Below are 15,839 nucleotides of genomic sequence, written 5' to 3' on the forward strand. Positions count from 1 at the left end.
AGAGACTAAAAAGTACCATGTACTGATGTGACTTACAAAATGTAATAGCTTGTGACAGACAAAGGGAGCTAAATAACAAAAGGAATTGCATCGTGTAGACCCATTTTTGAGTTCCATGGTTAAGGCTAAGCACTATTTAATCAAGTTTTAAAACTAAAACAATAAAATTCAAATAATGCCTACCTGCTTATTGTACTCCTTACAAACTCTGATGACATCTCAGAGTCAGGAAATTAAGCTGTTGATATAGTCACTCACTAATATGATCTTTCCTCTCAAATCATGTTTCCTCTCAAGACTGATAAGATAAGCAGTTATGGACAGTAAGATTATATTTATGAAACACAGGTAGTGAGATCGAAGAGATTGAAGCTCAACAGCTGTGTTGCCAACCTCTTGAGATTTTCTGAACACATTTTCATGATCTGCGACACGATAAAGAATATTCTGTATTCCAGCAGAGGGACATTCTCAAATCTGAGGGCAGTTAATTTCTCGCTGGACTTTTGCACTGGTACGTCTCAAATTGAGCATCAGCAGGAGCAGCAAGGGACTTTTCTTTCAAGCAAGTGACTTGTCATGTAGCTTCAGATTGGGCATCGCCAGGACACTTAAATGTGAACCCAAATTCTGTTATGTTATGCTCTCTAATGTCTTTTCAGTGCTATTATTTGGCTCTTGTTCCTGATTTTACCATCTGGAGATTCTGGGGTTCGTTGCAAGGGGAGATGAAGTGTTAAAGACGTCTGTCTGACATTACAATATCAGTAAATGTCTGTGGATAGGGCTTCTTCTATCAGTGCTAAACCTGAAAATTCTTGGTTCCAAGACTCTGTACTGAATTCCAGTAAAAAGATGAGTCTTTATAAAACCTCAGGTCCCAATTTGAGCATATCTGTAGTAACAATGATCATACCTACCATGTTATATTCATCTGAAACAAATCTCAACCATTGATCTTAAAATGTAACCACCTTTGGTGTTTTTTGACAGTTTAAAAATAACCTGAGCTCCATATGTTTAAATAAACTGCTGATCAGTCTTACTTTTTGATCATAAATCTCATGCGTAATAGCTCTTCCACCTTGACAGCTATGACTAAACAAGGCATCTGTTGGAAATGGGAGTGACATATTTCAGGGACACAAAATGAATGCTTCTATAATTATGTTGATACAATACACAAATTTAAGACCTGCTGTTACATAACTCGGGTGTTCATAAGCAGACTTATTATTCACATCAGTCGGCAGTATTTGTGAAACAATAATACCAGACCTGCCAATGTTCAATGACGATTACTATTTGGAAAGCAAGAAGAAATTTCAAATTCTCAGGATGCCCAAAAATGCTCTGTCACCAATGAATTATGGATAAATACTTTAGTATGAATGTGTAAGCATTTTATGTCTATATAAGTAATATATATTTATATTATGCTTTCCATACTCCAGATGAGACTTAAACTGCATCAGTGATCATGTTGTCAAAGTCCATTTTTTTGCAATTATGCCTGTCATTATTTCAAATAAACTGGAAATTAAGTTGTGAAGTTTGCAATTAATTCAGTCCAACTTTTTTTGTTGTTTCCTTGATAAAGTACATGCAGGAGTAAACTGTGTTCCATTTTTAGGAATGCCCTCCAGTTCCACTTCATAACTGGGAAAATAATTGGGCAGGACCGATGATTTTCATCACTGCCAAGTTCAGAAATGAGTCAAAAGTAGTATTAGTTGACACCAAACTCGAGACTTAAAAGCCTGTAGATTAACATAAGATGAAACAACTTCTGAAATAGAGAAGCTCAATGATCCATCAAGCTCACTGCATGGTTTCAATTTCCCATTGCCCTCATTACCCCCCCTCAACCCCAATTACAGTCATGTGATTTCTTGGGAGGAAAATATCTTGGAAACCATTCTCCAACCCCAAAGGTAGTCGAGTTCTCATAGACGATATTGGTGCAATGCCTGGTCCATTTCCCTTCTCCGTGGTGCATGAATATCTTTGCTGCTCACAAGGATTTCTTCACTTTCAATCTGAAGTCTGGTAATTCATTGGCACTCACCAGCAATTAGTTTCAGATTTCAGTGACTTGCTGCAAAAAGAATCACCTCTTCTTCACTTCCGACCTAACTTTATATTCATGAAGGAGGGTGTGTAGATCATTCAGTCCTTCAGACTTATTCATAACTCATTTAGATCATGGCTGGGATTTATCCTAACTCCATTGGTGTGCTTTGGCAAATAATAATCTATCAATCTCTCATTCAAAATCTATGATCTAGGACATTTAAGTTGGAGAAAGGTGGACTGTTTTGCTACCTTTTGCTTGAAGAAATGTTTTTCAACTTACCATAAGTAACTTTACAGGTAAGATAAGATAAGAACACACAGTTTTGGGGTATTTATTAGTCTGGATAGAAGCTTAACTTCATAATAGAAAAGTAAGACTAACTGGGTCACATTCAAATACTAAGTGTACTTAGTAAGTGCCACAAGGATTAATGCTGGAGCTTCAACTATTCACTATCCTTATCACTGACATGAATGAAGGGATCAGGTGCGTAGTAGCAAAATTTGCTGACAAAACAAAGATCAGCAAGGAAGCAATTGTGAGGAGAATACAAACAGTCAACTCAGATAGAGCGAGGTTAATTAAATGGATAGAGTGACAGATGGAGTATATTGTGGAAAGAGTGCAAGTTATCCCCTTTGGTAAGAAGAATAGGAAAGAAAGTATGATTTAAATGGGGAGAGACTATAGAATTTTACATTAAGAAAGATCTAGATGCCCTCGACAAAATAAGTGCAGTTTGCACAACATTTAGAGAGCTGAATGGAATGTTGGCCTTTATTGCAAAAAGGATGGAGAATAAAAGTAAGTGAAATCTTGATTCAACTGTACATTGGTGCTAATCCAAATACTGTATTGTGTACATTTCTGGTCTTCTTATCGAAGGAAGGATCTAATTGCATCTAATTGCACCATTCAGAAGAGATTCTCTTAACTGAATGATGGAATTAAGGGATTATTTTATAAGGAAAGGTAGAGCTGGTTGGACAGTGATCTTGCGGATATGCATCAGATGCTGAGGTGTTTGACAGGGTAAACGCTGAGAGCATTTTTTTAAGGAAGTATTTAAACTCTGTTTAGGATTAAGGGGTCATTCATTTACGAGACAGTTGAAAAGGAATTTCATCTCCCAGAAAATTGTGAAGATTTGGAACTCTACTCAGTGAGCTGTGGGTGCAATCAAGACAGAGATCTATTTTGTGCTATTTTGATCTATTTAGGGATGTCAGGAGCTTTGGGGAAAGACAGGAAATGAGTTGAGGCCAACATCTGATGACTAATGATGTTATTGAATAACAGATCAGGTGCAAGGGACTACACCTGCCCCTGCATCTTAAGGTTTTACATTTATAATCGTTCATCAGAAATTGCAAAATGTTTTAGTGTAATAATCTTCAGGTTACATTTTATTGGCTTCTTGGCTGCTTTGTAATGCAGAGTTATGTCAGCAGTGTGGGTTAATTCCTGCCCTGACTGAGGTTACCATGAAGGACTCTCCTTCTCAATCTCTCCTCTCACCTGAGGCCTGGTGACCCTTGGGTTAAACCACTACCAGTCATTTGGCCTGAATGTGAATGGAGCCCTATGGTCTGACTGGACTATGGCAATTTTACCTTCACCTTACCTATTGGATATATTCAGAAGCATTAATAAATACAAATGCAAAGCATGAAGATGAGAAATATGTATGTTATAAAATAAGGCAAAGCTTGTGTTTAATTGTATCTCATACATATATATATATATATTTATATATATCTTGTTGCGCTCGCTTGTTTTATCATCAGAAATTGAATTCACAGAAGGGTCCCTTTGGCCTGTCGATGTCTGACTCCATTCTGAGCACCTATTTGGAGTTGCCTGCTATTGTTTAATTTTCTCAATATTGTAAGTTCTTTCTCAGCCTTCAAATATTCTCTCAATCATCTTTTATCTTTTATATAATGTATGTAAAAGGAGAATTGTGGAAATCTTTATGGAAATATACTGCTTAGTCACTCAATAAACTGTCCCTTCATGACATATACAAGATTACATGTGGTATTGTTAACAAACCAAAAAAGCAATTCTGAATGTGTGACATGAGACTAGAAAGCAAACCTCACAATAAATGAACAGCAAAATCAAGTAAGGAAAACACAAGTACTGTACCACACAGGGAAGATTACGTCTTATTTAAAAATTGTAAAACTGTAAGCCTATTAAAGAACTGTTTTTTGTTATCTGAGTCCTATGCCCAAATGCTTTTTCACTAGTGCAGTTAGGATTATAACACTGCAGTATTATAGCTGCTGATCTTGGATGGAAAGAACCAAGAGCCATAAAAATGTTGAACCAAATACAAACAAATCTTATTCTATGTGCTGAGTATGAATTCAGCTTCAAACTGGTGGAGACAGCCTTTCACCTCAGCAAGCCATGTGAGTGAAGAATTTCGTTCTGAAACTATGCTGATGCCATGGTTTCGGAGAAGGTTTCTCACCCACTTGGAGAGGCATACATTTTCATATGACTAAACGAAATTCACCTGCTGATACGTATGTGTATAAAACCCAGTTGCCTCAACATTTTGTTGATACCTGAACAAGACGAAAACTGTTTTGAAAGGGAGAAAGGACTGCAGATGCTGGAGATCAGGATCGAGAGTGTGGTGCTGGAAAAGTGCAGCAGGACAGGCAACATCCGAGGAACAGGAGAATTGACGTTTCAGGCATAAGCCCTTCATCAGGAATTCCTGATGAAAAACTGGTTTGACCAGGACTAACAACTGCAAACGCTGCAGAGAGGTGACAAGAGTGCAGTTTAAAATGGACAATTATGGTGATGACCCAGAATTAGACCGATTTTGTCTTATTTAAATGCCATTATGGCCTTGCTGATTTCTATCTGTCTAAACTCCTCCAGCCTTAAAACACACACATTTCCTTTCCCCACACTGAAATTAAAGTCAATTCCTCTGATTCTGGTTTTTGGTGCACCATCTCCTGCCCTTGTCATCCTTTGTTAACATTCCCTGTCACCAAGTCTTTAATTATCTCCCCAGGTTGGCTGTGGAATTCCCTTCTCAATCCTCTCCATCTCCTCCATAAATTTGCTCAGAACTCATTTCTTTGATCAAGCATTAACCAACTTGCTATTTTTGTTTGTTTTCCCATCATCGAGTTGTCTGATTATGTCTCAATGATCACTCTGGGACACCCGTCTGTACTGTAGCTAAATAGGTACAAGTTGTTGTCAATGTTGAAAGTCAATGGTGGGAGCAAAAAACTCATCAAAAGACTGCAAAACCAGAAAAGTGGGACAGAACCAGTAACAAGGCTGAGGGAAGTAAGTTACTAGGCCAGACTTTAAAGGTCAAATAAGAGTGAGTAATAATTTCAAGAAGAGAAGGGAATTTTATAGGATAGATTTTAGAAGGTGAGATGGTCCTAATACAGATTCAAAATAAAACAGATTTTGCTGAACTTTTTTTTTGTCTGGAATAGACTAGTAGAGTTAGTTGTTAATATAGGAACACAGAAGTCTGAATCTAAAGATTCCTCATACAATAGACTACAATGGTTAGCTCCCATAGAACTTAAAAAATGCTATTTACTGTGATACCTACATTGTTTGTAGAATCATACAAGCAACTTTTTTTTTCGTAAACCTATTGCCATCTTTCATTTGGTACTGTACAGACAGATTAATTGTCTCCTAGGTGATGAAGAAAATGACCAGTTCTAAGGGATTCAAAACGTCTGAGGCTCCAGTGGTTTGGTCCTCATTAAAACTGGGACATTCCCCAGTTATCTCCTGCATTTCATGAAGGCAAAGAATACAATTGCACCAGTGCCTGTGGCCTTCCATGACCTTTTGCAAGTAACCAATGGTATTGGGCAGGTTTTTTGTCCACCATGTTGAAGGTGGCCTCAGAGACAAGTGGACTGGGAAAGTCTCGAAAACCCATGTAGGTTAGGATCCTGATGTGACCTGGCCCTGTTCTCGCTTTACCCAGGGTGTTGTTGAAACAGTGAAGGATTTGGGTCTGTCTGGTAAGCAAATAAATGGTGCTTGCGGTTATGAAGATGACAATTAGTGGATAACTTAAGCCAAGAATCCTGAATATCCTAGCCTCAGATCCTGTTTTCTGACCTGTCACCCATTTATCAGGATCATTGAGGCAATTACTAAAGGAACTCTGTGGTACAGTGGTAGTGTCTGTACCTTTGAGCTAGAAGGCTTAAATTCAAGTCCCACCTACCTGAGAGATGTATAATAACATATCTGAACAGATTACCTAAAAATATCTATAATCAATTACATGGAAAAGTTCTAGCCATAGCAATTATGGGACTGTTTGTTCACATCAATTTTTCACTGAGTGTGGTCACTATTGGAAGGCACTTCACTGGGTAGAATTGCTCTCATCTTTGACTAATATTCCTTACTACCAGTCCAGCCTTCAACACACCATTGGAGCAACTTACGCTCTTCTGTCTTTCAGCACAGCTGAGGGACAAGAGCAGAAGCCATACCATCTTTGTCAGTATCAGTAACACCAGGAGCAATGCTAGTAGCAGCATCAGCTGCCTTTTCCTCAGGCTCAAGAGAAATGGGATGGACACAAACCCAGCTGAAAGGAGACCTGACTCCAACACAGGGTGCACAGGCAGAAGATCGGCTTTCTCGACATACCTGACTGCCAATGCCTCAAGAGACTTGGGCTCTCATGGTAAGTCTCTGCTGAGATCTGGAACAGGCAGGTGGATACAAGGTTTTGGTCAAAGTGGTGCTGGAAAAGCACAGCAGGTCAGGCAGCAGGAAAATCAACATTTCGGGCAAAAGCCCTGCATCAGGACATTGATTTTCCTGCTCCTCGGGTGCTGCCTGACCTGCTGTGCTTTTCCAGCATCACTCTGATCTAAACTCTGGTTTCCAGCATCTGCAGTCCTCACTTTTGCCTAGGTGGATACAAGATGTCAATGGCCAATATGATACCTGTAAATGAAGAGACATCACTCCCCTTCCCAGCTCTCTTTCTCTTATCATGTTGTGAGGTTGCTGCTTTTACAAGGTGAGAAGTCAGGGAAGGGTGGATGCTCATAATAAATGTGAACAGGAAGGAAGAGTACCATTTTGGGAAATGACTGTGAGGCATATTTGTGACAGACAAATGGGATGAGACTGAGCATTGACTGTGATTTAGGGTTGTGAGGTGTCTCCAGGGAGAGGAATGTGATGTAAGCTGTAAAGGTAAAAAGTAAAGTCTCCATAATCCTAGAGGATCGTAGGGCTTCTCTTTCATGACAGAGCCAGTGGTATGTGTAACCTGAGGGCCACCATGCCTCAGGTGAGGGGTGACATTGAGAATGTGGGACCTTTGTGGTAATATCAACCAGTGTGGGAATTGAACCTATGCAGTTGGTGTCACTCTGCACTGCCAACCAACCACCTGAAATAACTGTATTGATATGAGGAGCATAGTGCAGGGATGTTATTGGCAAGCCTGAGTGTGGACTTCTGAAATGTTCTGGCCTCACTTGATGAACTGTCTCCAGGTTGGAGAAAGCACACCCTATTTACTGACTTTGTTGGCCACATTCGCCCATAACTGCTTGCTTTGGCAAGTTGTCCTTTCCTTCTGAAAGTGTGCCTCACCGTAATCCCTTTGATGCCATAGCTAGGCCTCCAGGTAAGAGTGAGAGATCTTGGAGGGCAGTCTTCCTGTGATTATTGCGGCTGAGAAATTCCAAAGACTGTTGAGCTTTTCTGGCTTATGTTATACATAGTGCCTTCTCATAGAAGAGTTTTCATAGAACCCCTACAGGGTGGAAACAGGTTATTGGCTCATCAAGTCCACACCAACCCTCCGAAGAGTAACCCACCCAGATCCATTACCCTACTCTATTACTCTATATTTGCCCCTGACTAATGCACCTAACCCACACATCCCTGAAAACTATGAGTAATTTAGTATCGCTAATTCACCTAACCTGCACATCTTTGCATGTGGGAGGAAACCGGTGCACCCGGACGAAACCCATGCAGGCGCAGGGAGAAGCGCAAACTCCATGCAGTCACCTGAGGCTGGAATCAAACCTGGTCCCAACCGCTGTGACACGACAGTGCTAACCACTGAGCCACCGAGTCTCTGACAGAACGGATACACCATCCAATCCACATCAATTGGGCTAGGCCTGCGGACCTTGAATAGCAGTTGGTTTGCTCAGTAACGGGCATTGGCTGAGTGTGACAGATGCAGAAAGTCAAGTTTCATTTCAGGTCATGGTTATGTTGCTACAGCAGGGGCTAACATCCTAAGATCCTTCTCCAGGAGTCTGGACAGTCTCTGTCAGAAGACTATCCATGTGTCAGACATTAAAGCCACAACTGTTTTCTTCTCAACCAATGTTTACACATGCAATCTTTCCAACGGTGCCCAATAAATACTGTAATGGAACAAACTCACTTTATTTCACAGAAGGTGCAGAAGGATTTAAGCCAAACACTACATCCCTTTTGTTTCCCGCTTAACTCTGCAAAGATTGGAAATGAAATTGTAACCTTTCTACTCTTAGCTTGCTGTACCAGACATTGTATTTAATAAAAATAACTAAAATCTGAGCTATCTTCGATATCAATTATTCTGTAAGCCAAAACACGAAACTCAATAACACTTGATAAGATCAATCGATTGGATACTTTGTGCTCCTATTCTAACTGGTGTTGCATTGTACAGGATTTATCAGCTTGGTGGTGTTGGCATTTAGTAGCTAAAGGTTACAGATTTAGTATTGTGTTGGTGATACATAATAGAGAATTTAATTTCTCAAGGCTTTAGACTTCTGAAAGATTTAATAGTTTCACTTCAAATAACAAAGACACCATTGTGTTCTCTGGATCACAGGTCAGATAGTCATCTGCTGAATGGGAACAAAAGTTTGAAACTGACCAGCCTATCATTCCCAGGTTTGACTGATCAGGTTTGAACACTTTTCTTTCCAACTGACATGTGCTCTGCAACCTATTCTGATTTAAATGGTGCCTACAAGGTTTAATTTCGTCTCTCAACTGGCTTCTGGATTGAACCCACAAAGCACAGTACAGAGTGCTTTTTTATTCTTATTCTAGATTGTTACGTCTTGCTACTTTCGTCCTCTGTTTATCAGTGTCACAGCATCTTTGCAACCTGCTCCATTATTCTGTAACTTGGATATTCACAGCTGGCTCTCTCAAAATTAATAACCGTAGCATTGCTCAAACTGAGGAAATATTTTTAGCCCAATAATCATATCAAAGCAATTAAGTTAAACAAACTGTATATGTTAATTTGACATTTTGGTTAGTGCAAGCAATTGTATTGAGATTGGAACAGAAATAAAAACTTTTCTGAATCTTAATAAATTAACAGCAAAACTGCACTTCTTTTACCCTCCCGGGGTTGAGTTTTATTTCATCTCCTGCGTATTATTGTGACCAGGTAGCCTATCCAGTCAGCATACACAGGAGCACACTGATGGTACACACACCTGATGTTTAAATCATTGTGTACTGCCAGTGAAATATGACACACAACTGAAGCTCAGCCACCCAGCTGAGTACAGCTTCATTTTGAGAATCAGCTCTGAATACAATAAAGCAGATTATCTCCATATTTTAAAATGTTACTACTTTCCCTTTTTACTTTTACTGCTCAAACTGCTGATTTAAAAAGAACTCAGTTGACCTCATAAAGAAAATTCTTCCAGACATTGTACAGGGATGCTTCATTTTTAAAGTCATATTCAAAATAACTAAAAGAAAAATGTACTGATTTTAACTGAAAGAAGCCAATCAGGAAAAAGACTTTTGATTTCACATTGTGATGGGAACCCCCACAAATGTTTGCATTAATATTTATGGTATGACTCCATAACAAGTTACTGCTTAAAAGGACGTCTTTACTAGATCAAGTAAATAATTGTAAGCAGCTTTAGAAAATAAAAGCCCAAATTATATTCTTGTATGTATTGCTGGAGTTAAAAGGGATGCTGACTGTTTTCTAAACTGTCTGTTCATTGGAATACCAACACTATCTATTCTTCACTGTCGGGATACAAACCACTTGTGTCTTAACATCCATGAGAGCATCACTTCTGTATTCATCCATCAAAATAAATGCAGGCCGTGGTTAGATGATAATGAGATGCAGGACGACACTTAAATAGAGGGACTCTGAGTTCTGCTTTTGCAGTGCAAACATTAGATCAGTTTTGATCATCAAAACTCTACAATTCGATTGCAAAAAAATACCACAGAAGATGCCAGTAATGCTCAATGCATCAGGCAGCAAATCTGATGGAAATAAATCTGAAATGTGATCTCTGTTTCTCTTTCCACAGATGTTAATGGAACTATTGAGTATTTCCAGCATTTTCTGTTTTTGTTTTGGATGTCCAACATCAGCAATATGGTAGTTTTGCATGTTTGAATTAATCATGCTTTCATATCTCTGCTAGTCATACTTCATTCATGAGAAAATACACAAGGTCACACTTATTATTAAAGCTGGCACTTGCTGCATCTTCTGCTGTTGGGAGGTGAGGTTTACAAATGCTGTAGATGTTGGAAAATAAAAGGTAGAATGGCAATTGGTTCAGAGATGGAAATGATGTGTTTGAAATTGCACCTGTAGATCATCTATTAGTTTGACAATAGTACGTGTAAAATGTAATGTTGCAGATGGCAACACTTAGGTTATAGTGCTGACTGGACACCCCTCCCAGTTGTGCATTTCAATAAAGGAGCTCTTTGAGATTTTCTTGGGTAAAGATGCACCATAATATAAATGTTTTTAGAAGAAGAATCTCTACATTGTGGAAACAGGCCCTTCAGCCCAACAAGTCCACACCGACTCTCTGAAGAGTAATGCACCCAGACCCATTCCCAATGGTCTACATTTCCCCCAAACTAATACACCTAACCTACACATCCCTGAACACTGTAGGTAATTTAGCCTGGCCAATTCGCCTAACTTGCACACCTTTGGATTGTGGGAGGAAACCGGAGCACCCGCAGGAAACCCACGCAGACACGGGGAGGATGTGCAAACTTCATACAGACAATTGCCCGAGGCAGGAATTGAACCCGGGCCCCTGGTGCTGTGAGGCATGTTCCGAGAATGGTGGGTAAACTTTAGGTTTCCCTAGACATTGAAAGCATTGAAATATATGTTTCGCATAGCTCATGTTTTATTTATGATCTTAGAGGTTTACGTGTTCTCCATCCAGTATGAGACAAACATATCCAAAGTGGTCCAGTGTGCTCAGTGGCTGACCTGTACCTGTGCTTGCATTTTATCAGTGTGCACCTGAAACCAGATTGTATCAATATGAAAGTGACAGTGCGTTGGCAGTCTGCTTCCCATATCATATTGTATAATTGTTCTATTCTTTTCACTTTAGTGGATAAAAAACAAAATGTAAAGGATATATCATAGTTAATCAAGGTTATACTATAAACTATACTATTTCCAAGACAATACTATTACAGTCAGCAAAACAAAATGCATTGTAATTATATTTTGAAAATAACATTGCACTTTTAAAACAGCAACAAACATTTAAATTAATCTCATTTAATTTAATGACCACAACCCTACCTGATCATTTTACAATATACTGATGTTTCGGCAGGGAGTGGAAATTAGGAATTTATACCAAAAAAAAACCCAAGGTGTGAAACTTCTGCCTATTGGTATGTTTGTTGTGAAACATTTTCTACTGGTTCCAACATTTTACAAATTCTCTTTAGTTAGGTGTTAAAGTCAGCATCACATTGTGTAGACAGTGTCAATGTGGTGGCTAGATGCCTAGTCGACATTCACTTTGCATGAACTCCTCAGATATTATGGGATAAACCAGGGTAACTGTTAAGAACCATATAGTCTGTCCTGTTTCTGTGCTGTTATGAGCTTAAAAGCTGAAGTATTGAACTTGCATTGACAGCTATATATTTCTAGGACACCACGGTAATATTATGACCCTATATTTACACTCTTGGTTTTAATTAATCGGAAAATTCTGCTGGAACTTTACAGTTTGGGAAAAATGAAGATAGCACAGCATCTCTAGAGCTAGCAAGATGTGCTGTAGATATATCACCATAGATACAGAGCAGCTCCATATTCGGACTGCAGAATGTTACCACACTTCTGTACGTTGAAGCATGCTTTTAATATATCCTTTCTGTACATTATTAGCTCGGCTTTATTTTTAGTCTGGATGGATGATTACCAATTTCGGAGGTTTAGTATGTGGCTGCTCTTGCTTTGTGGGTCTTAGTCAGACGCAGTTTTTTTTCTTGTGTGCCTGTTACCCACACTCTCCCAGGGCAGTCTACATGTAAGGGTACTCAACTTCAATCCGCCAGGCCCTCTCCGGCTGCTCTCAATCGAGGGGCGTAAAACCAAAACAATTCAACACTGATAACCCGATAATGAAAGGGATGTAGTTTACAAAGCATCACGTGGCGTTTCAGCGATTGTCATTTTAAAAAATCCTGGAAGTGCTGTTACTGTGATACATGTCATTGCTATTCCCCGCCTATGGCTCTGTATTTAACGTGAAATAAAAAGTTTTTTTTAAAATATAGGGCGGTTTGGTCTTTGGGAAATTGTGGTCCCTGAGATTTCCAAACAAGAAAGAAAGAAAGAGAGAGACAGTGATCTCCACGCAAGTTGAAACAAGTGACTGTCACCTCTGAACCACCCAGAAACAGGGGGCCGGGTCTTACCTGGAGACGTTCATTTCGCGCGGGGGGCGAGTAGCTTTGTCGTAGGCAACTTTCGCGAAGACCCCAGCGATAATCACAAAGGCGATGACTCCGCAGGTGATGTACACCGTGCTGTTGGTCTTGTCTTTGCTCGGGTCATACACGTTGTCCAGCTGTCCCAGATCCGGGTCGGTGGTGACTTGGACCTCCACTTTGGGGGTCACGTAGTTTTTACAGCCGTTCTGCTCCAGCCGGTAGTTCTTGTCCTGGCAGCAGTAGCGCATGTAGCAAGTGCCACAGCAGTAATTGTAGGAAGTCCTGTTGCACTCGAAATCGGGGTCCCACTGGCCGGCCACGTCGTAGTGACCCCGACATTTCTCGGAGTGCTGCAGCACCAGCGGCTTCATCTTGTTGATCTGCAGGACGGGCACCACCACGGTGGCATTGACTGGCGCCGCTTTGCCCCCCTGGCGCCGCGGGGGTGAAGCCAGTGTCCTGTTGCTGCGGCTCCTGCCCGCCCACACCAGCAGGCTCAGGGGGTCCATGTAAACCAGAAAGAGGAGTAGGTGTTGCTGCATGGTCTCTGCCAAGAGGGAGGGGGGGTGGGGTGGGGGGGAAGCAGGCTGGCAGGGCTGGTACCGTTTCTGTTCCCCCCCCCCCCCCGCCACCCCCCTTTACTCTCTCTCTCTTAACAGTGGCGTTCCCTGGCCCACTCCCAAGGAGCTGGGCTAACAAACAGTTCCCACATGGCACCGATCCGGGAGACCCAGGAGAAACATCCTCCTTCTCTCTCTGTCTCTGTCTCTCTCTCTCTCAGTCGGCCGTGCAAATAAATGGCTTCAGGAAGCTTGCTTGTCTGGAGGTTGCCCTGGCAGATATCAAACCGTGTCGCTCTCCACTGCGGCAAAATTGGACTGTTTCCCCCCTCCCATAAAAGGAGAGAGGGAATACAAAAGTCTCTGGCTTGTGAGGATCAGGTTGAGCTGGAGCTAAATCCCATCGCTGGGGGAGGCTGCGGAGAAGCCCCTTCCTCTCTTTCGGAATGTAGAAGTTTCGGGGGGCGTGGGGAAAGGGGGCGGGAGAGAGAGAGAGAGAGCCCCTCGACACTCACCACATGTTGTGTTCGAGATGGGGGAAGAGATTGGATGCCCCTGTCGGTTTCCACAGCCCGGGCTGGTCTGCCGAGTGCTAACAAGAACAGATAATACACAGAGAAATAAAAAAAGAGGCCGGTTAGAAGAGTGGAAGATCGAGAGAAAGCGCTTTCTACATTCAACTGAGGATAGGGATGGGGAGATGCACCTAACTCCAAGCGCACACGCACACACACACACTGACTGAGGCAAGGAGCAGGATGTGAGAACACTAATCAGTGCTACTCCCGAGAAGTGACATGGTTTAATAGAGATTGGAGGGGGTGGGGGGGGGGGAGTGGGTTACGTTTCAGTGACGGGAATCCTCGCTGTTGGAGTTGGTGCTGTTCTGGGATCCTGGCCGAATGGCCAGCCATCTCCACCAGCCCACCACCCAACCCCCCCCCCCCTCCCGCTCCCCCACATCAACATCGTATTGTTATTCATTCAGAGGGTGAGCACCTTCAAGACTTACCCGCGGCTCACACTGCTGCTTGCCGGCGGCTCACACACACAGGGGCATCTGTGAGAGAGAGAGACCACACACACACACACACAGAGATGATCAGACACGGCCCACTCCACCTCCAGCCAATGTCAAAACCCACTCGAATGCTCCGGACAGCACAACCTCGGCTCCGGTCACCTACTTAAACAGCCTTCCCTTCCTCCTATCACCACTCTCAGGGGGTAGAGAAATAGGCTGGAGTGAGAGAGAGAGAGAGAGGGAGAGGAGGTTACTCACACAGACTCCGCACCGCTGACGTGCGAAGGGTGAACGTTCGCACACCCCGTCAGGAGCTGACTGCGAGCCCCAGCTCGGACTCAATCCCAAGTGGACTCCTTCCTGCCCCAGGCTGCCGCTGAGTGAACGTGAAGGCGCTGCTCAGAAGCTCTTCGGCAAAGGCAGTCATCACACACAGCCTGCTCCACCTCTGAGACTCGATCAATACCTCACAAAAACAACTGAACCTTTCATTGCAGGGAGTCTGTGAAACAGTTGGATCAGGAGGTGGCTGTGGTTGACAAATTCTAACGATGGGGTGTACACTGTCACCCAAGGTCAGATTTGGAGGTTGGGGGGGGAGTTGGTGGGGTGTTTGGGGATGGGGGAGTGCTCTCTAATTGCGGGAATTGGGTTATGGGATGGCCAGCATCTCCCCCATGCGAATTGTTTACCGCCCGAAGAACACAAATACTTTACCCACTCAATGGTTAATCCCATTAGGCGAGCACTGGCATTGGATTGGAGGCTGCACCCAGGCTCAATGAAACCAAATCACAGTCCATCGAAATGCGGCCTCACTGCAAGTCAGTTCTGATACCTCATTAAAGGCACAACAGCCTGATGTTACAACAAACACTGGAGAAACTCAGCCGGCCTGCCAGCAAGCGTGCAGAGAGAAGACACAGTTAACTTTCGAGTCCTGTGTGCCCCCTTCAGAACTGGGATCGGTGAATGACCCTCTCCATCTGCTTCTCAAAGACCGCCCGACACTCCACCGGGTGGAGCCGCTTGTCCCGCTGCTCCCATTCTAAGAGCGGCTGGCCAGTTTGGGATCGAGCCAGACCGACACCCTTCCGCCAAATCCTTGTTCGAGACCGAGCGCTCCAGGGGACGTGGATATTGTGGTGGAGATGGGACACCCAGAGAGGAGAGGAACACGAGGCTCGCTATTTTCCACCACAGGCAATGGACCTGTCCCTGAACCTGTTACTCGGACGTCCGGAGGGGACGATGGTCCTTCGTCTGCTTGCAGTTTTTGAGGCAGCAGTAGATGTTTGCAAAATGTTGTGCACGTTGCTTTGAAAAGCATCCTACCCCAGACATTCTGCAGGATCTCTGCTCCCATGCATGATATCAGATTGTATCCACATGCATTTGTAGTCCTAAA

General features: G+C 42.4%; 1 protein-coding gene across 8 annotated transcripts in view; it reads right to left on the reverse strand.

Annotated features, from left to right (window-relative positions):
- LOC140463874 (protein shisa-6-like) overlaps positions 1-15,165 on the reverse strand; it is a 519,561-nt gene extending 504,396 nt beyond the window's left edge. For 5 of the 8 annotated variants that reach the window (XM_072558316.1, XM_072558314.1, XM_072558315.1 and 2 more), the window contains exon 1: positions 12,833-14,166. In XM_072558316.1, coding sequence (XP_072414417.1) covers positions 12,833-13,389 — 557 coding nt within the window. In that variant the 5' untranslated portion in view covers positions 13,390-14,166. Of the gene's footprint in view, positions 1-12,832; positions 14,167-14,419; positions 14,651-14,689; positions 14,873-15,148 lie in introns of those variants that run through there. The other 3 variants (XM_072558312.1, XM_072558311.1, XM_072558309.1) reach the window with 3 other exon arrangements.
- Positions 15,166-15,839: the final 674 nt, after the last annotated feature.

Source organism: Chiloscyllium punctatum, chromosome 39 (genome assembly GCF_047496795.1).
Source record: "Chiloscyllium punctatum isolate Juve2018m chromosome 39, sChiPun1.3, whole genome shotgun sequence".
NCBI lineage: Eukaryota > Metazoa > Chordata > Chondrichthyes > Orectolobiformes > Hemiscylliidae > Chiloscyllium > Chiloscyllium punctatum.